The sequence below is a fragment of the Gracilinanus agilis genome, chromosome 2 (assembly GCF_016433145.1).
Source record: "Gracilinanus agilis isolate LMUSP501 chromosome 2, AgileGrace, whole genome shotgun sequence".
Taxonomy (NCBI): domain Eukaryota; kingdom Metazoa; phylum Chordata; class Mammalia; order Didelphimorphia; family Didelphidae; genus Gracilinanus; species Gracilinanus agilis.
Window position 1 is genome coordinate 709,799,532 of NC_058131.1, and position 25,065 is coordinate 709,824,596.

The 25,065-nt window shown below is 49.4% G+C and overlaps 1 protein-coding gene across 1 annotated transcript in view; it reads left to right on the forward strand.

The window, feature by feature from the left end:
* Window positions 1-25,065, forward strand: part of FAM13C (family with sequence similarity 13 member C) — an 82,397-nt gene that overhangs the window by 37,460 nt on the left and 19,872 nt on the right. The window contains exons 4-6 of the mRNA XM_044659217.1: window positions 10,384-10,468; window positions 24,421-24,631; window positions 24,786-24,918. Of these exons, the coding sequence (XP_044515152.1) occupies window positions 10,384-10,468; window positions 24,421-24,631; window positions 24,786-24,918 (429 nt within the window). The remainder of the gene's footprint in view (window positions 1-10,383; window positions 10,469-24,420; window positions 24,632-24,785; window positions 24,919-25,065) is intronic.

Genomic DNA, 25,065 nt, shown 5'->3' on the forward strand with positions numbered 1-25,065 from the left:
TGGAGGCAGGATGGCACAACTACTCCGGACCCAGCTGGCTTTTCTCAGTGGTTTTTCGTGTACATTCTTGGGGTGATCTCTTGGTCATCTCTAATATTCTCTTGGTTCTACTGAATTTCCTCTGCATCGGTCCATGCAGGTCTTCCCACGCATCTCTGAAGTCATTGCTCTCTTCCGAGCCTGGGATGCCCTTTCAGTCCTTTCAGCCCTTTCAGCCCTTTCAGCCCTTTCAGCCCTTTCAGCCCTTTCAGCCCTGTTCCCATCATCCCCCCTCACTGGCCTTGCCCGGAGCCTCCGGTGACTGGCCTTGGATCCTCCCATCATTCTTGTGGATTGACCTGGCAGGTCATTTCTTGGGGTTGGCCTCTGATGGGCCCCACTCACTCTGCCCCAAAGAATGTCCTCAACAGGAGATTATTTGAAGCTGTTTGTCGAAACCAGACTCACTGCAGCTTCTGGGTCTGGATTTTGGACCCTGCGTGACCGTGTATTTGACCAGAATCACGCTGTATCCTGTAGGACCTCCAGGGAATCACGCAAATAAAAGGAAAAAACCAGAAGTTCCTCCCTCTTTGTGGCTTCTCTAGAACCTTCCCCAAGGCTTCTTCTCAGCATTTAGTAAGAAAGATCAGAGCTAAAAGAGCTCATCCATGCCTGGGGCACTTGAGGACTCCCACCAGCCCCGGGAGGATCCCAGGATCCCATATTTAGAGCCAGACAGTCTCCTAGAGGTGATCCAGACATGAGGAACTGAGGATTAGAGGGTGAGATCATCTGCCAAGGTTCCACAGGGAACAAGCATCAGAGCCAGATTCTGAACCCAGGTCCTGGCTGCAGATGCAGTGCCTGGCACTGGATATGAAACCCCAGTGGAAGTGGTGTTATTTCCCTTTTATAGATGAGAAACCCGAGGTCATAAGCAAGTGTGGGGCAGAATTTGATCTCAGATCCTTCTTCACTCAAAATTGACAATATTTTCTGGCTCTGTAGTTCCTGCCTGGACTCTGTCTCCATTTGAATCCAAAGGGTCCTGGGCTCACAGGCTCAGCTCATCGAGTCCAAGACTCCTGTTTTACAAAGGAAAAAACTGAGACCCAGAGACATACAAAGACAGATGCCACAATGAATGGAGTGTTGGTCCGAGTTCAAATCTCTGACACTAGCTGTGTGACCCTGGGAAAGTCACTTCTATTCTCCCTATCTGGAGACACAAAGACAAAAATGAAACTGTCTTTAAGGAGCTGATACTGGTTAGTGTGTGTGACATATACATAGATAGAGACCCATAAACTATATTTTAATGTATTATGTGTATTATGTATTTGTATATAAAATATATACAAAGTGACTAAAACCGCGGTGGATGGGGCAGACACTGTGGTCAGCATCGGGAAAGGCTTCCCTCGTGTAGCAGATGGCACCGGGCTGAGCCTCGATGGGAGCCGTAGATGAGCGGTGAGGCAGCCCAGGCAGAGAGCCCGGGGGGTGAAGGGAGGATGCTGCATGCAGAGAGTGTCCGAGGGGGAGACGGAGGATGGAGGCAGAGGAAAGGCAGAGCTTCCTGCCTGCCTTTGGAAGGAAGCCGGCTGTGTTCAGGTACTCAGGGCCATAACAGGGCAGCAGAGATAATAAGGGATGGAAAATCTGCCTGTGGTCAGCATTCATCAGTCCCATCCTTGCAGCGGGAAGCAGCCCTACTGACCGCCAGTCACTAATTGGATGGGTCAGTGCAGAACCTAAACTAAAGCCATGTTTGGAAGGGGCCAAGACACTGGACGGTCATTCGAGGTCTCTCTTCTTGCCCTGGGCGTCATTCTGGGCTCGCCAGGCTCATTTAGCCTCATTATTGTGCCATCAAAGGCAGCGCGCCCTCTGAAAAATGTCAGGGCCTGAAGGGAGAGACGTTGCCCAGGAAAAACTTAGCTTTCTTTAGTCATCAGAGGAACATCCTAAAAGAGAGGACCATTTGGGCAATTTGAAGAAAATGGATGTCGACCTGTAGACGGGATGGCTGGAAATGAGATCTAGACCTGGGACTAGATGAGCATTAGAGGCATAGACTCTGGTCACTTGTGTGTACTCTGTCTGAATGTCTGTCTGTCTATCTTTCTCTCCCTTTTTCCTCTCTTCTACATGTCTCTCCTTCCCTCTCTGTCTTTCTATCTCTCTGTTTGTCTGTCTCTCCCTTCTTTCCTCTTTTCTGTCTCTCTTCCTTTCTTTTGGTCATCTCTGTCTCTGTCTTTCCCTTCTTTCCTCTCTTCCATCTCTCTTTCTTTTTGTCAGTCTATCTCTGTCCCTGTCTCTTTTTCTCCTCTCTTCTGTCTGTCTCTCCTTTCCTTTCTATCACTCTGTCTCTCCCTTCTTCCCTCTCTCCTGTATGTCTCTTTTCCTCTCTGTTGATCTGTCTGTCTCTCCCTTTCTCCACTCTTCTGTCTGTCTCTCTTATCTGTCTCTCTTTTTCTTTCTGTTGGTCTGTCTCTCTCTGTGTCTTTGCCCTCCCTTCCCGTTGCCTCTCCCGTCCCTTTTGCTCTCTTCATTTCTCTTTGTGTCTCTGTCTGTCTCTTTTTCTTTCTCCCTCTCTCCCTTTCTCACACTGGCAGGTTGGGTCCCCAGGGGTATCCCTGAAGGCTGGGGGGCAGTTTTCTAGGGGCGTCTCTAGTTCTCAAGCCCCTCAGTGGGGTGCTTCCCTCTTGGATGATCGGTTAATATAAATTAGCTGGCCATAGTTCATCGGCCTTCAGGAATAGGGATCGATTAGGATGGCCATGTCAGAACAGTTGGCACAGATATTCCCTGCAGATCAGGGGCACGGAGAGGCCAGGGGCACACTGGCTCAGACTTAGAGCACATCCAGGTGGGGATTGTCAGGTAGCCTGAGGTCCTTTCTTGCCCTTCAAGGGCTCCTCCTGAGATCCCCCTCACAGACGCTGAAGCTTTCTTCTCCATCGCAGTAGAGTCCAGAAAACACCATTGTTCAGTGTGTCTGGTTTGTCCTCTGCTCTCACACAGATGCCATCGTCACCCCCTGTGCTTCCGGGGCCACTTCTAGGAAACTCTGGGGAATTCCCAACTCTTCTGCCATGTCCGAGTTCCCCGGGTCTTCTCTGGCCTAGGCAGGGGGCTGGGCTGGGGAAGAAGACAGCCTTTCTCCTCCACTCTCAGCCGAGCTGGAGATGCTCCCTCCGTCAGGAGGCCCTCCCTTCACCAGAATCCCTGATCCCGATGTGTCTGGCTCTCGGATCTCTGGGCACTCCCTGCGTAGCGAGTTCGAGGTCTCATAGGTTGTGTCAGAGGCAGGATTTGGATTTTAAACCTGGAGTCCCTGGTCTTTCTTCTGCAGGCTCGTGGCTAGCGTCTGTATTCTGCCTTCAACACAACAACTGTGCCCGTGAGCCAGTTGTGGGTCTCTTCTGAGTCTCTGTTTATTCAGTAAAATGGGGAACATTACAGCCTTAATGCCACTTCCCTGGGCTTGGTGATAAACCAAAGAGTTCATGTGTGCAGACTGACTAGTAAACATTTTTAAAGGGTTATTATCTCTCCGTGTCAAGGGACCCAAGTTCAAATCCAGGCCCTGTCACTCAATAGCTATCCTTCCAAGACTCCGTTTCCTCTTCTGTAAAAGAGGTATCATACTACCTGTGCTCTTTGCTTCATGTGATTATTGGGGAAAGCAATGCATCAGGTAAATGAGAGCTGTTGTTAGGAAGAAGTAAGGGAACTCAAGTCTTGTTTCGACTACATCTGTGTCTAGAGAACACTGGATTTGAATTCTGAGGACCTGAATTCCAATCCTGTCCAGTTTCTCTAATTCCTGGCCTTTTGTTTCCTCATGCCTAAAAGATGCTCGACTCAGACTACGGAGCCCCCTTCCCGTTTGACATCTCTGACCTCTTTGGCGCTTGGTTTCTTCTTCTGTAAAATGAAGAGACGGGGCTGGGTGACCTCTAAGCTCTTTTCTGTTTCTGAAATCTGTTCGTCCTACACTTGGATCTGGGCTATGTCTCTACTGCATCCCCAGCTCTGAAGTGACGGCTCTGGGCCGGCTGGCCCCATCCATTCCCCTGGCCGTCAGCCTTCTCTGCCTCTAAGGTGGAGGCCAGTCTCTTACCAACTGTTTCCAGGGCATGCTTGTGGTGTTAATGGATCTCCGAGGGCATCTTTTTTTTGGAGTATCAGGGCGCTCTTGGGGAGGTGCACAGGGGACCGATGGGTTGGATTGGAAAGCCCCCTGGGTCAGGGAGGTGTGCTGTGGGAATGTGGGTCCAAGAGCAGACCACGCTGCTAACTGGAGTATGCCCGAGCGCCCTCCTCTTTGGAGAAAACCTCTCCGTCTCCCCCTGGTGTTTTCAAAGCCCACCCTCTGGTAGGAGAAACATGAACTGCCTTCTTGGCCATCCATCAAGGCTCCCATCCATGCCTAGGCTCTAAATGGCAGCTCTCGAGGCCAAGCCGCTGTCTTTCTGCTTCTCAGATAGGAGTAAGGGGCTCCCTCTTAGCCCCCAATACTGCCAGTATCATCACGTGGCTGATTCTCCCTGGTTCTGCCACGGAAGGCCTGGATGATCTTGGGCCTCAGTTTCCTTGGAGCTTTCTTGGTCCCCCCACTGCTGGCTTGACTCTGAGATTGCCCCCTCCCCCATTTATAATGTATGTATTAATTTCCGTGTTGGCTCCCCCATTAGACTGTGGGGTCCTTGAGGGCAGGGACCTGGGTTGTTGCTTTTTCCTTGTATCCCCAGTTCTTGGCTCAGAATCTGGCAAAGAGGAGGGGTTTATTAAGTGTATGTTGACTGACTAACAACCAGCATTTACCTGCTAGATGGTGCCAAGTTCTATACAAGGTGTCGGGCCCTGCTCTTTTGTGGAGAAGGACACGAGATGCTGGGGGAGGACTGGGAATGGCTTCCTTTAGAAAGTGGTGCTTGAGCTGAGTCTTGAAGCAAACCAGGGGTTCCAAGCAAAGAGTTTGGGGGATTTGTGGGAGAGCATTCCTAGTCCATTGAGGCCTTGGACAGTACAGTGTCAGGGAGGTGGCTGGAGATGGAGCATCCATCCCACATGTGGAGCAGGACTCTAGAGAGCAGGAAAGGGGGCAGGTGCAGTAAGGCTGCAAAGGTAGGAGGTGCCATGTTGGGAAAGGCTTTACAAGCCAAGTAGGAATTTGCTTTCGATCCTGAATGTAATGGGGAGCCATTGGAGTTTGCTGAGAAAGAGTGATATGGTCAGACTTGGGCTTCAGGAAATCCCTCTGGCTACAGTGTGCCGTGGATTGGAGTGTGTGTGTGTGGGGGGGGAGGAATTGGAGGCAGGAAAACCAGGGAGGAGGCTGTTGCAGTATTTCAGGGGGAGAATGGTGAAGTACTGAACTAACATGTTGGCTACGTAAGTGGGGAGAACAATACAGGCCTGAGAGATGCATGGAGACAGGCCAAGAGTCTGAAGGGAAGGGGGAACTTGCTCCCTAGAACATGGTAAGGGATGTTCATTGAGGCTGAAAGAATCATCATCCTGCAACCAATCTGGTGATGTTTTTGGCTGCTCATTGGATGAGAAACGTTGTTCATCGGTGGGCTTGGACTCGAAAACCTTTGAGTTGGGTAGAACTAGACAGAGCTCTTGGGCTTAGCCGTCAAGAACCCATGGTCACCTCAATGCCACGGAGGGACCCTGGAAGAGGAATTTAGCAAAGAGTGCATCCATGGCTCCTTGGACTTGAACGAACACTCGTTTTCACCCAGAACCTTATGGGGGTAAGAAATACTTGATTCCTGATACTGTTGCTGCCCATTAAGCATTGAATGACTCATGGAGACAGTGCTCACTGTTCTGACTCAACGTGACAGCTAGCTTCCTCTTTGAAGTCAAAGATGGGGAGGAATGAAAGTAATAAGCTCAGATATTGCCAAGATGGTAGTGGATAACCTAATTGTAATGGAACAGATCATTTCACAGTGTCCCTTTTGTGGGGAATGGAAATCTGTTTTGATTCAAGAGAACTGGATTCATTCTTTTCTTTTTTTTTTTCCATTTGTAGACTCAGGGACACACACTTTGGTCTCCTGGTTCTTATCATGTCAGCCTTCGAGATGAGATAAACCAGTAGACTCACTTCTTTCTTAAATAAATGTTTTTGGGGGGTTTTGTGGTATAATAGTTCTAGGATTGACAAGTGGCCTGTTGGTCTCTTGATGGGAACCCAACTTGGTTGGATGAAATGTTGCTGTTTCTGAATGGTGGAACACCAATACAATTTACTTAACTGTATTTTGAGTATCTAGTCTGTGGCACTGGGCACAAATTGGTGGTAGATGGATAGCATTGGTCGCTAACTCCAGAAGCATTTTCTGTTGGACATGGACCACTCCAGCAAGCATTCTCCTCACCAATATCAGTGAAACCCAGATTACTCTGGAGAGAAATAATCAGATGTTTGCTTTCCTGCCGCACAAAATTGGAGGAGAAAATGGCCGACCACTCCAGTATCTTTGTCAAGAAAACCCCAAATGGGGTCACAAAGAGTTGACTGAAAACAAAACCACACAAAATCAGAGAATCACCTGGACAAGCTGAGGACACTAAGACCCAGGAGTGATGTGAGTTGCCTAATATCACTCAAATAGTATCTCACAATCACAGAATTGAAGGTGGGACCCTGGGGGCCATCTAGTTCAACCTATACCTGGACCAAACGATCTTCTATGACCTCGTAGGTTTATAGAGTGGAAAGGACCTTGATGTGATCTTGACCAATGGAGTCCTACCAACACACATCACTGGTGATTGACACGGCAAGGATTTGAATCCAAGTCCTCTTGACACCGAAGCCAACTCTCCTTCCACTTTGCCATGAGAGACTAGAGAAATCAGGGAAGGCTTTGTGGAAGAAGTGGGAAGAAGGTAGCTTTTAGAGAGGAAGAAAGGAGAGAGGATGGTTAGGGAGTGGGAGCCAGAGATGGAATGAGCCTGCCAAGACCCCACGTGCTTCTTGCTCTGTAGGACATCATTTGCTTTCTCCACTCGGTAAGATGTTGATTTTATGGGAAGCATATGGTGAATTCTCAAGTTTGTTAAATAAAAATTGGAATTTGGGGAAATTATAATGATTTTTCAATGCAATCTGCTGCCTTTGAAAACGATTTTGTATATATTATTTAGCCTTTTAATGAAATGTCTGCTGTGTCGTTTAAGAAAATTCTTTTCCAAGGAGAAAAACCAATGTTTAGTGTCAGGCCTTGAGTTCATTTCTAGAAGTCTTGTTGTTAGAGAGCTTACCTCATTGCTTCATTGCGTTTGGGTGTGCTTTGGTTTTTCGGTCAGGACTTGTCATTTCATTGGCATGGGGACATCCTGGTATGGAAAATGTCTCCTCCTCTGCAGTTATTTCAGTGTAATTTAGAATCTTTGAGTAAAAGTTCTTTTAAACTCTTCCCTTCTATCTCAGAATTCATACTTCCAAGGCAGAAGAGTGCTAAGGGTTAGGCAATGGGGGTTGTGGCTTGCCCAGGATCACCCAGCTAGGAAATGTCTTGAGGCCAGATTGGAACTCAGGACCTCCTGACCCCAAGCGTGGCTCTCTTCACTGAGCCACCCAACTCCCCCACTCTCAGATATGACCATTTAGCCATGAAGGTTCCTTGAGCTGAGCTTCTATAGAATGGCAGCAAGAAGGACTCCAGGGCAGGGATAGGGGCTGGGAGTGGGTCACTCAGTTGGTCAGTTAACATTTCTTGAGTACCATTAGGTTGCCAGGCTTGGTGCTGGGTTCTGGGGGTGCCAAGAAGGCAACCATCAGCCTCTGTCCTCCTGGAGCTCCCATTCTTAGAGGAAGGACAGTGAGCAAAGTGCTGGGCACACACTGGGCTCCTGGAGACCGTGGCAGGGAGGGCACTCGCATTGACTAATGGGGAGTGGGGATGAGCCATGTGAGGCCAAGGCGGCCAAGAGCCTTGCTTAGCCAGGGGTTCAGGGGGAGTCACTGAACTTGTCTCTGCCTTGGTTTCCCCATCTGCAAAATGGGAAAATCATAGAGGCAGCAGCCCCCTCTCAAGGCTGGAGTAAGAACTCAGTGAGATGAAGGTCAAGCTCCTGCCAGCCTAGAGCCAGCATCAGCAATGAATGTGTGGAGGCTGGGGCGAGAGAAACACACTGGGAGCTGGGGGAGTAGGGAGAGTGCTGGGCTCGGGGACAGGGAGCCTGCCGCGCTACCTGGGACTGGGCATGTCCATCTCTCAGACTCAGTTTTCTCATCTGTAAAATGGGCATAACAACACCTTTCCTTTCTGCACCATGAGGCTCAGATGAGATCCTGTTCAGGTAGCTTTTGGAGACACTGAAGTGCCTTGTAAATGAGAGCCATTCTCACAGCTTCCATGATAGTTTTGTGGATCCTGGACTGCAGAGAGGCTGGACTAGATCTCCAGGAAGAAAGAGGGCTGGATTAGGGGACTGTTAGGGTGGGTTGGAGCCCTGCCTCCCCTGCCTCTTACTACTTGTTTGATTCTTGGTGAGTCTCTGCCTCTCAGGGCCTCAGTTTCCTCATCTGTCAAATAAGGAGGCTGGAGTTCAGATCTATGATGCTGTGATCTCTCTGTCTCTGTCTGTCTGTCTGTCTGTCTCTGTCTCTCTCTTTCTCTGTCTCTCTCTATCTCTGTCTCTCTGACTGTCTCTGTCTCTGTCTCTCTGTCTCTGTCTCTATCTCTGTCTCTCTCTGTCTCTGTCTTTGTCTCTGTGTCTATCTCTGTCTTTGTCTCTATGTCTATCTCTGTCTTTGTCTCTCGGTCTCTCTGTCTTTGTCTCTCTGTCTCTCTCTGTCTCTGTCTTTGTCTCTATGTCTATCTCTGTCTTTGTCTCTCTGTCTCTCTCTTTGTCTTTGTCTCCCTCTGTCTCTCTCTATCTCTGTCTTTCTCCTACTATCTCTCTGTCTCTCTCTGTCTTTGTCTCTCTGACTGTCTCTGTCTCTGTCTCTTTCTCCCTCTGTCTCTCTCTGTCTCTATCTCTGTCTCTGTCTGTCTGTCACTGTCTGTCTCTCTCTCTGTCTTTCTCTCTGTCTTTGTCTCCCTCTGTCTCTCTCTATCTCTGTCTCTGTCTTTCTCCTACTGTCTCTCTGTCTCTCTCTGTCTGTCTCTGTCTTTGTCTCTCTGACTGTCTCTGTCTCTATCACTTTCTCCCTCTGTCTCTCTCTCTGTCTCTATCTCTGTCTTTGTCTGTCTCTGTCTCTCTGTCTTTGTCTCTGTGTCTCTCTCTGTCTCTGTCTTTGTCTCTGTGTCTATCTCTGTCTCTCGGTCTCTCTGTCTTTGTCTCTCTGTCTCTCTCTGTCTCTGTCTTTGTCTCTCTGTCTCTCTCTGTCTCTGTCTTTGTCTCTATGTCTATCTCTGTCTTTGTCTCTCGGTCTCTGTCTATCTCTCTGTCTCTCTCTTTGTCTTTGTCTCCCTCTGTCTCTCTCTATCTCTGTCTCTGTCTTTCTCCTACTGTCTCTCTGTTTCTCTGTCTCTCTCTCTGTCTCTATCTCTGTCTTTGTCTGTCTGTCTCTGTCTCTCTGTCTTTGTCTCTGTGTCTCCCTCTCCCTCTTCCTCCTTCCCTCCCTTCTAGAGGGGTCCGGGCAGTCCAGATGCCTCTGGGACTGTGCGTGTGAGTGTGTGACTGGCTCAGGAGGCTGCATCTTCCCCGCATCCTCTCCCTGCAGGCTGGGTGACTGACCGTCCAGAGGGTGACTCATGCCAGCCTGATCCGGGGCTCTCTCAGGGCTTTTACGTCCTGTGCCCGATGGTGTGATAGATAGATGGTGCGCCCCGGGGGAGGAGAAGATGAACTTGGCGCTGGCAGGCAGTGGCAGCCGGGGGCATCATGCCAGCCTGGCGGGAGGGACAAAGGTCTGCCACTCTGCGGCACCTCTGGTGAGAGGCGTTGGCTTCCCTGAGTGAATGCGTTCAAGCAGTGTAAGCCGGCGCTCTGGGAGGGCTCCCTGGAAGGGGCAGTGGAGGGGGGGGGGGAGAAGGGAGTTTGTGAATGGCAGAGGGGGAGGGGCCCCAAAGCATCAGCTCCTGATGTCAGCACCGTGAATGGAACCCTGGCGGAGCATACAAGCAGGACCTGCCATTGGTCCCCGGAGCCCAGAGCCCCTCGCTGACGGCATCCCCGGCCCACGTGTGGGGGCTGATCCGTGCACGCCAGCATCCCCGTCCTGCAGGAGCCCATGTGCGCTGCTGCGCTCTGAGCCCCGCACGGCCAGCCCATCCCCCTCTCCTTGCGGAAAGCGGGCGGCGGGAGGGGGCTTCCCGGCTCCCCCTGGCCGGCCCCATGTTCTGCTACTGCTGGCAGAGTTCGCGGCTGAAGATCCAGGCCCTGGAAGCTCATCTGTGCCCTGCCTTGTTCCCAACCCAGGAAGAAGCCGCCCCGCTGCCGGGACTCAAGGACCCGGCTCTGTCGGCGATCCGGAGCGTGCCGGGGGATGAAGCCCGCGCCGGAGGTAAGCAGGGTCTGAGGCGTGTGCCGGGGCAGCAGCTCTGTCTGACGGCCCGGAGCCCCGAGGGCGCAGAGCCCGGCAGGGGGGAGCCCAGAGAGGCTGGCGCCGAGGGGCGTCCTGGGAGTCTTCCCTGGAGAAATCAGATGGAGCCCCGGGAGCAGCTCTCACTGTCCCTGGCCTCTGGGGAGGGCTCAGCCTCCAGTCCTCTGGGCCTGGGGGGTCCGGATAGCTTTAAAGCTCCCGGGGCTGGACGGGAGCCCAGAGTGGGCTCTCCTCATTTCCGCCTTCTCTTGGCGGGGGGAGGAGAGAGGAGGGAGCAGCCCTGGGGCTTCATTCTCCTCCGGCCTCAAGTGCATCCCTCCGCCCCTGCCCCCAAGCTGGGCGCCTCTGGTCTGGGGGATCCACCCCTCAGGCGCAGGGTGCTGGGGCTGCCACTCCCAGGAGGCCACTTCGGGCTCCTGCCAAGAAGTAGGTCACTATCGGGGAGCCTCACGGCTGTGCTGGGGAAGGGAGAAGCCGACTGCCTGGGGCACAGGGACAGGCTGGGCTCCCTCAAACCCTGGTGCAGGGATGATGAGTCTGGTCTGATGGCTGAGAAGATAATCCGTGTGCTGTGGGGCTTTCTCCATCACTCTCCCTCTGTCTCTTTCTCTGTCTGTCTGTCCGTCTCTCACTTTTTCTCTGCCTCTGCCTGTCTGTCTCTGTTTCTCTGTCTCTCCTCCCCATCTTCCTCTGCCTCTGTGTCTCCTCTCTCTTTCTGTTTCTCTGTCTCTCTCCATCTCTCTGCCTCTCTTTCTATTTCTGTCTCTTTTTCAAACTCTGTCTTTGTTTTCTCTGTTTCTTTCTCCATCTCTGTCACTCTTTCTGTGTCTGTCTCTGTTTTTTCAAACTGTCTTTGTTTTCTCTGTTTCTCTCTTTCTCTCTCTGTCTCCACATCTCTTTTTCTCTCTTTTTGTCTCTTTCTCTGTCCCTTTCTATCATTGTTTCTGTTTCTGTCTGTCTCTCTGACCATCTCTCTATCTTCCTATTTCTCTCTATTTTTCTCTGTCTCTGCTTCTTTTGTCTCTTTCTATGTCTCAGTTTTTCTTTCTCTCTGTCTTCCTGTTTCTCTCTATCTCTGTCTGTGTCTCTCTGTCTCTGTCTCTCCCCATCTCTCTCTGTTTCTGCCTCTGTCTCTGCTTCTCTTTCTGTTTCTGTCTCTGTCTCTGTCTCTGCCTCTCTTTTAACCTCCTGGGAATGACAAGAGGACCAACCATGTAAAATCCCCTTGAGTGACTGGCAAAGCTACATTTTGAAGCTGCGATTTTATCCCTTGTGATTCTCAGTTGTCCTGTCTAATGAAAGCAGGCATAAGCATTTAGAGTCCAGCTTTCTTGGCTTCCTTCAGATTCCAGCCCAAGTTCTGCCTCCTCCAAGAAGCCTTCCCGGGCCCCCTCAGAGCTGACACCTTCCCTTTCTTGGTCAGCCCCATTTGATCTCCATCTGTTGGTTTGTCCATGGCTGTTTGTGCATCGTCTCCCCTGTTAGATTGGGAGCTCCTTGGGGGCAGAGGCCATCTTTTCCCTTTCCTTGTGTCTGCCTGAATAAATGCTTATTGCTGACAGTTGGGTTTCCATTATCCTCCCACAGATCAGTTGGCCTTATGAACTAATATGGCCAGAGCCGGCTGAAGAGGCCCTTCAGACCTTTGTGGGCCGCCGGCCCTGGCCTGGAGCTGGGCTTATGTTCCATCTGAGGGGTGTGAGAGGAAGCTGACCCCTGCTCTCCATAACCCCTGCTTGCACGCCCAAGGTAGTAGGCCAGTGCCTCCAGGATGTTCATGGAGGTTGCACTGCACAAAGCATTCCATTCACATTTGTGCATCATTTTCAAGTTAAATCCTGGATACTTATGGGTCTTCCTCAGAATATTTTCATATGAGAATCAGTGTGGTACAACCTTAGAGTTAGAAGGTTCTGGATTCCAGTCCTCCCTCTCACCCCCACTAATTATGTGGGGCCCTCACTTTACTTCTCAGGCTGCTGAGTGTGGAGCACGTGCCAGATGGGGCTGTCCTGGATAATGAATTCTCTCTAACTCTGGACTACAGTAGTTGTGGCCGAGGGGACTCCCAGTGTGGAAACTCCCTCCAGTGAGGCCAATTGGAGGCTTCTCCACCACTTAAAGTCTTAAGCTAGTCACACAGCCAGAGTGTGGTGGCAAGACTTGACCCTTTGTCTCCTTGTGTCCAAAGGCTGATCTCTGGGGAACATATTGCTCTTGTATTATTACAATTAGACACATAGATATCGTACACATATATAGCTAAATATACATGTTACACATTACATATACCTATGGGGTGTGTGTGTGTGTGTGTGTGTGTGTGTGTGTGTGTGTGTGTGATTTTTGTTCCTGGCTAGGAATCAGGAGACTTGGGTTCAAGTTCAAACTTTCTGTGTGGCCTTGAACAAGTAAGCTTTGGGGGGCTATTAAATAAGGGTTTTATTTTCATTTCCAGGATCCCTCTGCCCTCTGCCATGCTAGGATTCTAACATCTCATATTACAGATGAATTAAACTTTATCATACCGTCTCTCCCTTAAGCCCCTTCTCTGAGGCTTGGTGAGGGCACGGGGCAGGGCACCATGATGGAGAGGCTAGGGGTGGTTTGGGCCACTCTGGCCAAGGACCAGCCCTGCTAAGTTAGGACAATTCCATGTTCTGGTCCAAGCTTCGGACCACTGGCCCAGGGGACACTTGGCCACTTTGGGCCCTCATGGTGCAGACTGTTCCCTCTGTTTTGAGTTGTTTTTTTTTTTTAAACCCTTAACTTCTGTGTATTGGCTCCTAGGCGGAAAAGTGGTAAGGGTGGACAATGGGGGTCAAGTGACTTGCCCAGGGTCACACAGCTGGGAAATGTCTGAGGCTGGGTTTGAACCTAGGACCTCCCATCTCTAGGCCTGACTTTCAATCCACTGAGCTATCCAGCTGCCCCTCTGAGTTTTGTATGGACAGACAAAGAGACTGGTCATGGGGCATGGGGTCTCGTAGCCCCAACAACTCAAAGACCATCTGTTCCCTTGCAGAGGGGCTGTGATCAGCATCTGTAGAGGGAACAACCCACACTGGAAACATCAGTTGGCATATGCAGTATTATAAAGCTCTGGGTTCCTATTTTATACCAGGCAGATCTGTATGAGGGCTGAGGCTGCATTTTGTCTTAGGTCAACATGGCCCCTTTCATAGTGCTTTCTGCATGGGGCAGGGACTTAGTGTTTGTTGACTGAACAGAGGAATAGATGAATGAATGAAAGAATGAGTGAGTGGGTGGGTGGATGGATGGATGGATGGAAAGGGACAGCTAGGTGGCACAGTGATTAGAGTGCTGGGCTTAGAACTAGGAAGACTCATCTTCCTGGGTTCAAATCTGGTCTCAGACACTTACTAGCTGTATGACCCTGAGCAAGTCACTTTACCCTGTCTGCCTCAGTTTCCTCATCTGTAAAATGAGTTGGAAAAAGAAATGGCAAACTGTTCCACTAGCTTTGTCCAGAAAACCTCAAATGGGATCATGAAGAGTTGAATGCAACAATGAACAATGGATGGATGAATGAATGAATGGGTGGAGGGATGAATGGACGAGAGGATGGATGGATGAATGAATGTAAAAAAGAAAGCTCATTCATTGTGCACACTTTGCATGGAAGTAGTCATTCCTCCCTTTTCCTCTTTAAATCTTGTTTGTCCTTTAAAAACCTGACTCCAAAATGACCTCCTCAATTAGCAGCCATTTACATGGAAAATCTAGACAGGCCTGATTACCCTCTCATCATCATCATCATCATCATCATCATCATCTTTTCTGAGTTTTCTCACCAAACACTTTGCATCTTTCTTATAGATTTCTCTATTATTATATATTCCATTTATCCCTGTTTGTACTATATCCACTACCTAGACTATAAGCACTGCAAGGCCAGGGAGTATTATGTATGTAGTTGTGGATAGCATAGCAGCCTCTGATCAAGGAGAACCAGGGTTCAAATCCTGCCTTTGCCTTCCTATCTGGGTGATGCTGGACAGGCACTTTAACTTCTCTGAGCCTCAGTTTCCTCTTTTGAAAATGGATGGGGTAGCTAGGTGGCAAAGTGGATCCCTCCTGGAACCAGAAAGAGGAGTCCCCTAGTGTTTTGCACACAGTAGACACTTCATAATTGCTTGTTAATTTTTTTACTTTTATCTAAAAACTTTTTTTGTATTAAATTTTATTTTATTTTTTCCAATGAACTGTAAAAACAAAATTCTTTTCCAAAGAATATTACATGGAATTCTCTCCCTCCCACCCTCCCTCAGCCCCTTTGAGAGGGTAATCAGGCTTGTCTAGATTTTCCATGTAAATGGCTGTTAATTGACTTGTGTCTGTGACTTTCCCAAGCTCCCCCTTGGGGAATAAACATGGAGTGTTTGTGTTTTTCACATCAGGCTGGTGTAGAGAGGAAAGATATTATTTCTTCGGTTAGAATCACTTTTAAGATGGACGGCCACTCTCTGTCCGCTCCTGGGCCTTGCTTGCAAGAGGCATTTGACTGTTTGTTCATTTGGTTGGCCAGCATTTGCCATACCTGCCGCCATTTTGGGCACTAACTGGGACATCTCTGGGATTGGAGTCAGAGACTGGTCCTTGTAGCCACTTATGGGCCTGGGCCTTACTCTTCTTATCTGTAAAAGGGGCCCATTCCCACTCGAAACCAATGTTCCCTCGGTCTGGGATACTGTAGGCACGCCTTCTCTCCCAGTCTTTAGTCCTGCTAAGGCCGGGGAATTAGGCACTCCTTGGTCCAGATTGTTTGGTTTGGCCAGGGAAATCCCCATTTGAGCTGTGGCCTGGAGGACCCAGTGAATATTTCAGGCAGACTTAAATTCTGCTGTCCTCGGTCTGCAGTGCCATTGCAAAAACAAATTAGAGGCTCCCCGTAGACTTGTATTCTGTACAGAACGAATCAGCACCTGTCAGCTTCAGACCCTTGAGAATTCCAAATGGAGGCACGTGTGAGGACCACTATTTCTAGGTCTCGAAATCAAAACACAGGGCCCCAAACTCAAGTTAAGCAGTAGTCATAAGAATTCGTATTTCTTATAGCTTTAATTATTTTTAAAATTAAAACTTTAGTTTAAATTTAAATTTATTTAAATTTATGAATAATATATAATTTAATTAGATAAACTAATTAAACTTTAAGGTTTGCAAAATATGTCCATTTGTAGCCTCTCAAAGGTAGGAACCAAGGGAATTTTCATCCTCTTTTAAAGAAGGAAACTGAGGCTCAAGATATTGATTTAAGAAAAAAAAGAGAGATTGGTTTGGCAATTGTCTCATGGCTATTAAGTGTGTGAGATGGGATTTGAACCCAAATTGCTTCGGATTCTATGTCCAATACATTTCCAGTGTTATCAGTCATTGCTGTATGGCTGTTAATACAGGGGGCATGATGGGGGATTCAGGGGGCAGCTTGTTGACCAGTGGGGAAAGATTGAACTTTTTTCTTTTTCTTCTTTTTACCAAACCCTTATTTTCTGTCTTAATAACAACTCTAAAACAGAAGGACAAGGGCTGGGTTAAGTGACTTTCCCAGAGTCACCCAGCTTGGAAGTGTCTGAGGGTAGATTTGAACCCAGACTCCAGGCCTGGTGCTCGGTCCCCTGTGCCACCTACGGACCCCGACTGGACTTCTTTTTCACCATTAGATCCAAGAGGAACAAAATCTGGGGAGGGACTAGTAGGAAAAATAAAGAATTCTTATTGAGAGACACCAGAGAGCAGTCCTGGGCTTGCAGGCTATAAACAGAGTCTTGAGAAATGCATAAACAGAGTAATTGAGACCAGGTTTTTCTCTAAGTGATGGACAGTCATTTAAGGTTGCACTGAATGGCTTCAGGACGCCTTGGTGAATATGTATTGTGTTGTCACTGAATGGAAAATGGAGCAGAAATTGCTGTTGAAAGCTGCCCTTTGGGGAGGGCACCGAGGGGCTGTTAGAGAGGGCACGTCGCCGTTGGACGTGGTCCTTTGAGCCAGCCAGGCCAGGGCTGCTCAGCTCCAGAAAATGGCGGCTCTTGGGATGGGGCCGTTGACCTCGGTGGCTTTGCCCAGGACGCCCTTCATCTTCCTTAAGGACCCAGACGCTGGGGTTCTTTCCATTCTTTCCATTTGCAGCCTTTGCCATTTTGTGATATAACACGTTCCGCCAGTTTTCTGGCCACCGCATTGAATGGCTCTTGTGATTTTATTGGTCTTAAAACTTCTTTGGGACTTTTTGAGTTTCCCACAGCTCTGGCACTCTCGGAGTTGGCGATTTTGGAGCTCCGAGCCTCATCCGGCTTTATGAAAGCCGATCAGATCCTCACCTAGCCTGTGTCTCCTTAGGCCGAAGGGACTGACCTTTGGTCACTTGAATTGACCATCTTTGATCTTCCTCCAGAGTCCTTGGACCCCTTTTGGAGGGCTGATCACAAAAAGGGCGCCATGCTCCACCTAGGGGGGAGCCACACTCATGAACGAGGCCCAGGAGATTTTTTTTTGCTTCCTTTTTGACCGTAGATGCTACAAAGGGGTGATCGATAAAGCCCCTTCCTTAGCGTTATTGCTACTGGGGCGCTTCCCATTTTAACATCGTTTGAACGACGCGTCTCTAGTGTTTTCCTGTTTTCAGAGACTATATCAGACAAAGACAGATGCACATTGGATGGCAAAGTCAGGATCAAAAAAATAAATCGATAGGCTTGACTATTGGGCAAAATTTGATAGAGATAAATGTAAAAGTTTAAGGAATCACCTTCATAAGCATCCAGCTGCCTTCCTCCCAGAGGTCTAAAAGAGAGGCTGAATGGACCTTCGTTGGGATTCCTTTGAAGCCCAGATTCATGGCGGGGTGTCTCCCAGACACCCCTGTCCACAGGAAGCTCTTCTTGATCTGGAGCAGAGCTGTTGAAAGCCAAAACAATTGGCGGGTCCAATTTTATGAGGAATTAATCGCTTTCTTGGCTATTTCTCTTTTAAAGATCCAACTTCTTCTTCTCCACAATTCCTGAGAATGTTAGATAAGACGAGTCTCAGGACTCAGCCCTGGGGGAAATTCTTGGTAGAGAAAAGTGCTGACTGTCTTTTGGAGAAATTTCCATATACCTGCATACCCAGTTGTTGCCTTTCCTTAATTAGCCAGTTTCCCATTTGGGATAAAACATTTTTCCTGATCTCAATGGAACTTTGTTTGGTAGTTTGTTTGTTTTTAAACTCTTCTTTGAGAACTGTTGCACAGACTTTTTGAAAATCTAACGAAAGGATGCCGCTGATCCTCCCTTGTCCACTCCTTCATTTTTTTGATTAAAAAAAACACAACAACCTTCCACTTAGAATCAATACTGTGTCTTGGTTCTAAGGCAGAAAAGCGGTAAGGATTAGACAAGGGGGGGGGGGGTGAAGTGACTTGCTCAGGATCACCCAGCTAGGAAGTGATTGAGACCAATTTTGAACCCAGGACCTCCCATCTCCAGGCCTGGTTCTCTATCCACAGAGCTACCTAGTTTCCCTCAAAACCCTTTTGTTGAGCCCTTACTTTCTCCCTTAGTGCCATTTCTAAGACAGAAGAATTACACAGCTAGGAAGTGTCTGAGGCCAAATTTGAACCCAGGACCTCCTCCCTCCAGGTCTGGCTCTCTCTCCCTTGTGCTGCCTAGCTTCCCCTTTTAGTTGATTTTTTTAAAGAATCACAGAGTTGCCCTAATAGAAATGGTGCCATCTTTCCTCTCCCCAGTTTGTCTCTCCGTATCTTGCTTAGATTAAGTTGCCTGTGTACTACCTCCCCTATTGGACTGGGAGGACATTAAGGGTGTCCAGCAGTGAGGTTCTTATCTTGTTTGATCTCAACAAGCCTGTAAAATGAGTGTTATTATTATATAATATACATATTATACAGATAAGGAAACTGAGGCTGAGGAAGACTAAATGACTGTCCCAGGTCGTACGGCTTAGGAATGATCTGAGGCAGGATTCAAACTCAGCTCGATCGGATTCTAATTCCACAGTGCCATCTTGCTGCGATGAGGCTTAGAGAGGTGTCATTTTCAGAAGTGGAATTTGAACCCAAGTCTCCTGGACACTCAGTCAGGAATCCACAGATGTGTGCTAAGTGCCCTTGGGCACCTTCTCTGTGTTCCAGACTTTTATTCGCTCAGTGCCTGGCACATCAAGCCCAGATGCTTAATAATTGTTTCTTGAGAATGTCAAGTAAATAAACGTAAGGTCAGACCCTGCCCAGTCCCTGATGGGTACGTCTCCCGTGCTGGGAGTGTGCGCCAGGGAACAGCTCACAACAAGAAGGGTTTCCCTTTCATTTTGTCATGAGGAATTGGAAAAGATGAAACTAGAAATTAAACCCGTGAGACATAAAAGCAAAGGAACGAGAGCTCCCGGTTCTGGGGATTTTTCTCCTGAGAGAGGGGCTCGGAGCTCTTATCGGACTGGGTCTGCATGACCTCAGAGCAGCCAGTGAAGGAAAAGAACCAAAGAAAACAGCAGATTGTTTTGTCTACATGCAGAAGGCCAGCTGTGAGCTCTTGGCCCCGAGTGCTAGCCCTGGTCAGTGGCCTCTGTGGGATCATGAGAAATGGGGAAGGCGCCTGGGAGCAGAAAAGGACAAACAGGAAGGAGGATGCTCCAGCCAACGCTGCTGGACTCAACCCTGACTCCTGACATTCTGGATGGGCTGTTAAAGGTCAGGTGGATTTTAAGCCCTTAGAAAAGGAGGCGAATGCACACATTGGAATAATTTCTGCCGACCTGCCTTCTTGAAAGGGTTTTCAGCCTAGTATACTGGGGAAAGGCTGCCCATTGAAGGAACCCATATTTCAGCAGGGCGTTTGGCGAGGGTCCCTCATAGCATTTTTGAGGCCAAGATGAAGGGACGTGGCCTGGGTGACATCTTTTAGGCTTCTGTGAAGCTCAGTGCTTGCCTCAAAGCACAGAATGCTGGTCCATCGATTGTTGCCAGTAAAAAGGAATGTCTCCAGGGGAGGTCCCCAGGGCTCTCTCCTTGGTTGTGATCTGTGAAACGTTTTTAAGAATAACTCTGATAAAGGCTTTTGACAGTCAGGAAACTTGAGATGAGAAAGGCGGAGTGACTTGTCTGAGGTCACAATGATTGTAAGTGCTCAAGTAAAGCGGGTCACATTAATTCAGGTGCTCAACTCAGGCCTGCTTCCTGGTCCAGTGCATGTCCAAAAGGCCCAGGGTTCCACCTGAGCAGCATAGCACTTAGTTTCTAGCTAGATGGATGGATGGATGGATGGACAGATGAATAGACATATAGATAGGCAGACAGATAGGTGTGAGAGTTAGCTAGCTAGATGTACAGATAGACAGACAAGTGTGTAAATGTGAGATTAGATAGGTGGATGGATGGATAGATGGACAAACAGGCAGACAGATATGAGAGCTAGATGGATAGATAGGTAGATGGATAGATAGATAGATGGATAGATAGATAGATAGATAGATAGATAGATAGATAGATAGATAGATAGATAGATAGATAGATAGATAGATAGATAGATAGATAGATAGAAAGAAAAAAAGATTTGTTAAGCAGGCATTATAAAAAGCACTGGAGATACAAATGCACATAAATAAGACAGACCGCACCCTCACGGAGCTTCCATTCTGATGGGAGAAGCCACCTCAGAAAGGGAAGCTGGACAGCCAAGAGGAGGAGGAGGAGGGGACAAGTCAATGATGCTCCTGGTGAAGAGGTGAAGTCCAGAGTGACGGCTAAATGCACGCAGGTCTTTTGTTTCATTGGTTTGGACTGAAGAGATCGGCCAGTTTGGTAAAGACAAGATGGTCATTTCCAGCAAATATATTATTTTTTCTTCCATGGAATTCCTTGGCCTCTAGGTACAACTTTGACACTAATGAGTTGTGTGACTGAGGCAGATCAGTTTTTCCTTCTGTACAGTTAGACTGAGGGGCAGCTAGGTGGCTGAGTAGATAGGGAGCCAGGCCTGGAATCAAAAGGTTCAAAAATGGCCTTAGACACTTCCTAGCTGTATGACTCTAGGCAAGTTACTTAACCCCCATTGCCTAGCCCATAGCACTTTTCTGCCTTGGAACTGATTTCTAAGACAGCAGGTAAGAGTTTAAAAAAAAGAGGGAGACTGGATGACCTCTAAGGTTCGTCCCAGGGCCAAAGCATTCTCCAAGGCGGGGTCAGTGTTGTTGAAATCAGCTGAGATGTCTTGGAGGCTCCATTGAGGTGACATGCCCAGTGCCATGGCCGCCTCTAGAGCTTGAGATTGATCCGGCAGGTACCTTGTACACCCTGCTCGATGGGAATGAGCACAAGCAGGTGGCCTGAAGTGTGGGCACTGACCACTCTGTGTGAGACTCGGTGGCCGGACAGCTCCCTGTTTGAGAGATCAGGAAATAATGGGATTAATTCCACAGGGGGAGACAGAGAAACTCGAGCTATGGAAAAGGTCCTACCCGTGAGAGCTGTCCCTAAGTGGAGGGGGCTGCCCCTGGAAGTAATGGGTCTCTTTTCACTGGAGAGCTTTAGGCAGAAACTGGGCACCATCTTGTTGGGGCTTGGCTTGAACCAATTCCATCCACTTCTGAGATTCCATAATGCTGTGATGATTCCAGGCAGCCGCCCACAATAGTAGCATAACCTATGACTATTTGGCTAATTCTAAACCATTTTTCAAAACAGTTGGGGCAGAGGGAGGAAAGATGGGCTTGGCGTAACAACTAGAAGGCTGGATCTGGAGTCAGGAAGCCTTGAGTTAGAATCCTGCTTTCATTCATCTATGGAATACAGAATCATTTGGGGGGAACACAAACAGTGGGGAGATATTAGGAAAACTGCTCTCATGGTAGAGGCAGGTATGAGCCCAGCCCCAGAGGAAAAACTCTCCAGGCACCACTCATTAGAGGAGTTGCCTCATTTCTTCACCAGGGAAAATCCATAGGTCTGGTTCAAAAACAAATGTGCCAGGAATGGTTCTGGGTTCAAGGACTTATACAGGTAAGCCTCAAATACCCCTCCCCTTAGGGAGTTTACATTCTAATGGCATGAGTTGGGGTAGAACATGATAGAACACATACATGGGTAAATCGGAAGGGGAGATATCATCAACTGGAGGTCATCAGGAAGGCTTCAGGGAGGAGGTGACCCTTGAAGGGAAGACAAAGATTCTTTAGGTAGAGATGAGAAAGAAGCAGCTTCTAGGTGTGGGGTGGGGGTGGCCAGAGAAGAGTTCATGCTTGTACAAATGTATAGAGGTGGGAGATGGCAGTTTGATTTAAAGCATCTTTGATCAGAATAACAGGAGCAGGCAGGAAAGTGAGGGCTGATGAGCATGGTGAAGGGCAAGGGCAGGTGAGATAATGCTGAGGCATCAGGGAGAAGACTGAGTTTGATGCAGGCGAGGCTGTTGACAGAGAAGGGATGTGAGGGGACCAGCAGGTAGACAGCTAGGGAGCACCACAGGGCACAGAGCACTAGGTCTGCAGTCAAGAAGACCTGAGTTCAAATTCCACTTGAGACACTTACTAGCTGGGGGTGACCCCAGGCAAGTCTCTTAACCTCTGCCTATCTCAGTTTTCTCATCTGTAAAATGGGGATTGTAACATCACCAACCTTATAGGGTTGTTGTGAGGATCAAAAGAGATGTTTGTAAAGCATTTAGGACAGTGCCTGGCACACAGTAGGTGCTAAATAGATGATCATTAGCAGTGATGTTACGTATTATTATAATTATTATTGTTAACAGCAATGAGTGAGTGAAGGTGGTGATCTGGGTCAGCAGGAACTGGAGAGTCTTTAGCAGGAAGAAACCCATTGTGTAAGCAGTGTAAAGATTTATATGGGGTCATTGTTTCTCAGTTGGATTATACTCAGCCCCTGTCTTGGTGCATCTCCCTCACCCCCATCTCTAGCTAGTTCATTTTCTCTTGTAACCAGTTCTTTTCACATGCCATCTACCCATCCATCCATATAGCTAGCTATCTATCTGCACATCCATCCATCCATCCATCCATCCATCTATCCATTTACCCATCTATCCATCCATCCATCCATCCATCCATCCATCCATCCATCCATCCATCCATCCATCTACCCATCTATCCATCCATCTATCTATCCATCCATCTATCTATTCATCCATCTATCTATTCATCCATCCATCCATCCATCCATCCATCCATCCATCCATCCATCCATCCATAAATCTATCCATCCATCTGTTCATCTATCCATTCATTTGTCCATCCATCCATCCATCCATAAATCTATGCATCCATCCATCTACCTATTTATCTATCTATCTATTTGGCCACTGATCCATCTGCCCACCCACCCATCCATCCATCTATCCCTCTCTCCAATCACCCCCATCCCCTTAGGCTCCCTTCCTTCTTTTCTTAGGAGCCTCCTAATTAATCTTGCCGCCTCATATCTCTCCCTTCCACCTCCGAGCAGCTCAGGACCTCGTCCCTCTAGTCTAAAATAGAGGCTCATCTCTTCCAGCCCATCTGGGCCTGTCTGTCGCCCCTGCCTGTCTCTCCAGGCTTGTTGTTGCCTTCTAGTCCACATTCCAGCCGGGCCACCCTCTTGGCTCTGTTCTGAACTCCTGCCTCCATTCCTTTGGGCAGGCCGTGGCCCTCCTCCTCGCTTTGCCTCCATTCCTGCTCTTCGAATGGCTACTAGTCCTGGTGGGCGCTCGTGGAGCGCCTCCTGTGTGCCCGGCGCTATTGCACGCCATCTCATTAGATCTTCAAACCGAGGCTGGGGAGTCGGTGCCGTTCTCTCCACTTTACAGATGAGGAGGTGGAGGCAGGCCGAGGCTCAGGGACTTAGCCCGGGTCAGTCATGGTCTGAGGTGGGATTTGAACGCATCTTCCCAGCTCCAGGCATCCAGACTGGACGCTCGCCCCGACCTCCCAGGGGTGTCGTGAGGAGCTGCCGTGACTCCTGGCACATAGTAGGTGCTTATCTGTGTTTGTTTGCTTCCTCCGAAGGGCTGAAATCTAACCACAAGTGCGAAATGTGTGGGAAACCGAACCCCAGGACGAAGGCCCTTTGGGCCCCCCCAGCTGACCCTGCCTGAGGCTAACTTAATGCTCTAAATCCCGACTCTCGGCTCTTCTGGACGGCTGCGCGCTCTGCACGGGAGAGCCGTGCTCCGGGCCGCCGCTCCCTCAGCAGCCATTCTCAGGGTTTGGGCTCGGATCTGGGGGACCCTCGAGCGCCCTTTTCCTCTTCTGCCTCCCCCACGCCGTCAGGGGCTGCCCAGCAGCCACAAGGAAGATCGGCAGTTTTCTGTCATCCCATTTGAGAGGCAGCTCAGCCCAATGGAGGGGCCCCGGACGGGCAGCGAGAGGGCTGGAGGGGCGGCGTGACTGTGGGCGAGTCCCTTCCTCGGATTTCTGCTTTTTTCTCTGCTCGAGGGGCCTGGACTTGGGCCTCTGAGGATCCTTCTCGCTCTATGAGCCTGTGAATCTGAGCAAGGATGGTACAGAGCGGTGTTCTGGGTTCAAATTCTGGTCCCCCCTCAGATGACAGATGGATGAGTTGGCAACCCCTCCCTCCCCCGCCTCAGTTTCTCTCCTGTGAATGGAGGGCTTGACTCACAGCCCGGCCAGTGGGGGGCGGTGGTAGCGGCGTTCTAGGCTTTCCCCCAAATGTTAGGTTCAGTTCCCTGTAATATAGACACGTTGATGAAAGGCAAAAGGGGAAGCGGAGAGGGAGAGAGGCCTCACGGGCCTCAGTTTCCCCATCAGGGAGTCAGAGATGCTGCCTTCTTCATCCGTGTCAGGCTTTAGGGCGCCAACAGCTCGCAATCTCGGGCTGTCCTGCGGCCTCCCCAAGGATGACGGGACCCCGGCACAGTGAGTAACTGGCCCTCTCGTCCCCGCAGACCCCGCGCCGGCCTACAAAGCCTGGCAGAACGAGGGGGAGAACGGCTGCGAGGAGCCTCCGTCCATCGGGACCAGCCGCCTGCTGCGCCACATCACGGACGGAGACCACCCGCTGCTGTCGCCCCGATGCTCCATCTTCAGCCAGAGCCAGAGGTTTAACCTGGACCCCGACTCGGCCCCGTCGCCCCCCAGCACCCAGCAGTTCATGATGTGAGAGCCCGATCGGCCCCCTTCTCCCCCCCATCGACTCCCACACATCTCGGGCCTTTCTGGCTTGGGACACCTCGGCCTCGTGGCCAGCCTGGTTTTCTGAAGGGCCTCAGGAAGGCCTCCTTTTCAGGTCGTGTCTCTGTCCCCTGTGCAGGCCGAGGAGCTCTTCCAGGTGTGAGGATGGCAAAGGGCCCCAGACCGTGACCCAGCTGACCAAGCACATCCAGGGCCTCAAGCGGAAAATCAGGAAATTCGAGGAAAAGTTTGAGCAAGAAAAGAAATATCGGGTAAGGACACACGAGGTAGGAAGCATTTGTCCTCTATCTACTCCCTTCCCTCCTTCCTTCCTTCCTTCCTTCCTTCCTTCCTTCCTTCCTTCCTTCCTTCCTTCCTTCCTTCCTTCCTTCCTTCCTTCCCTCCTTCCCTCCTTCCTT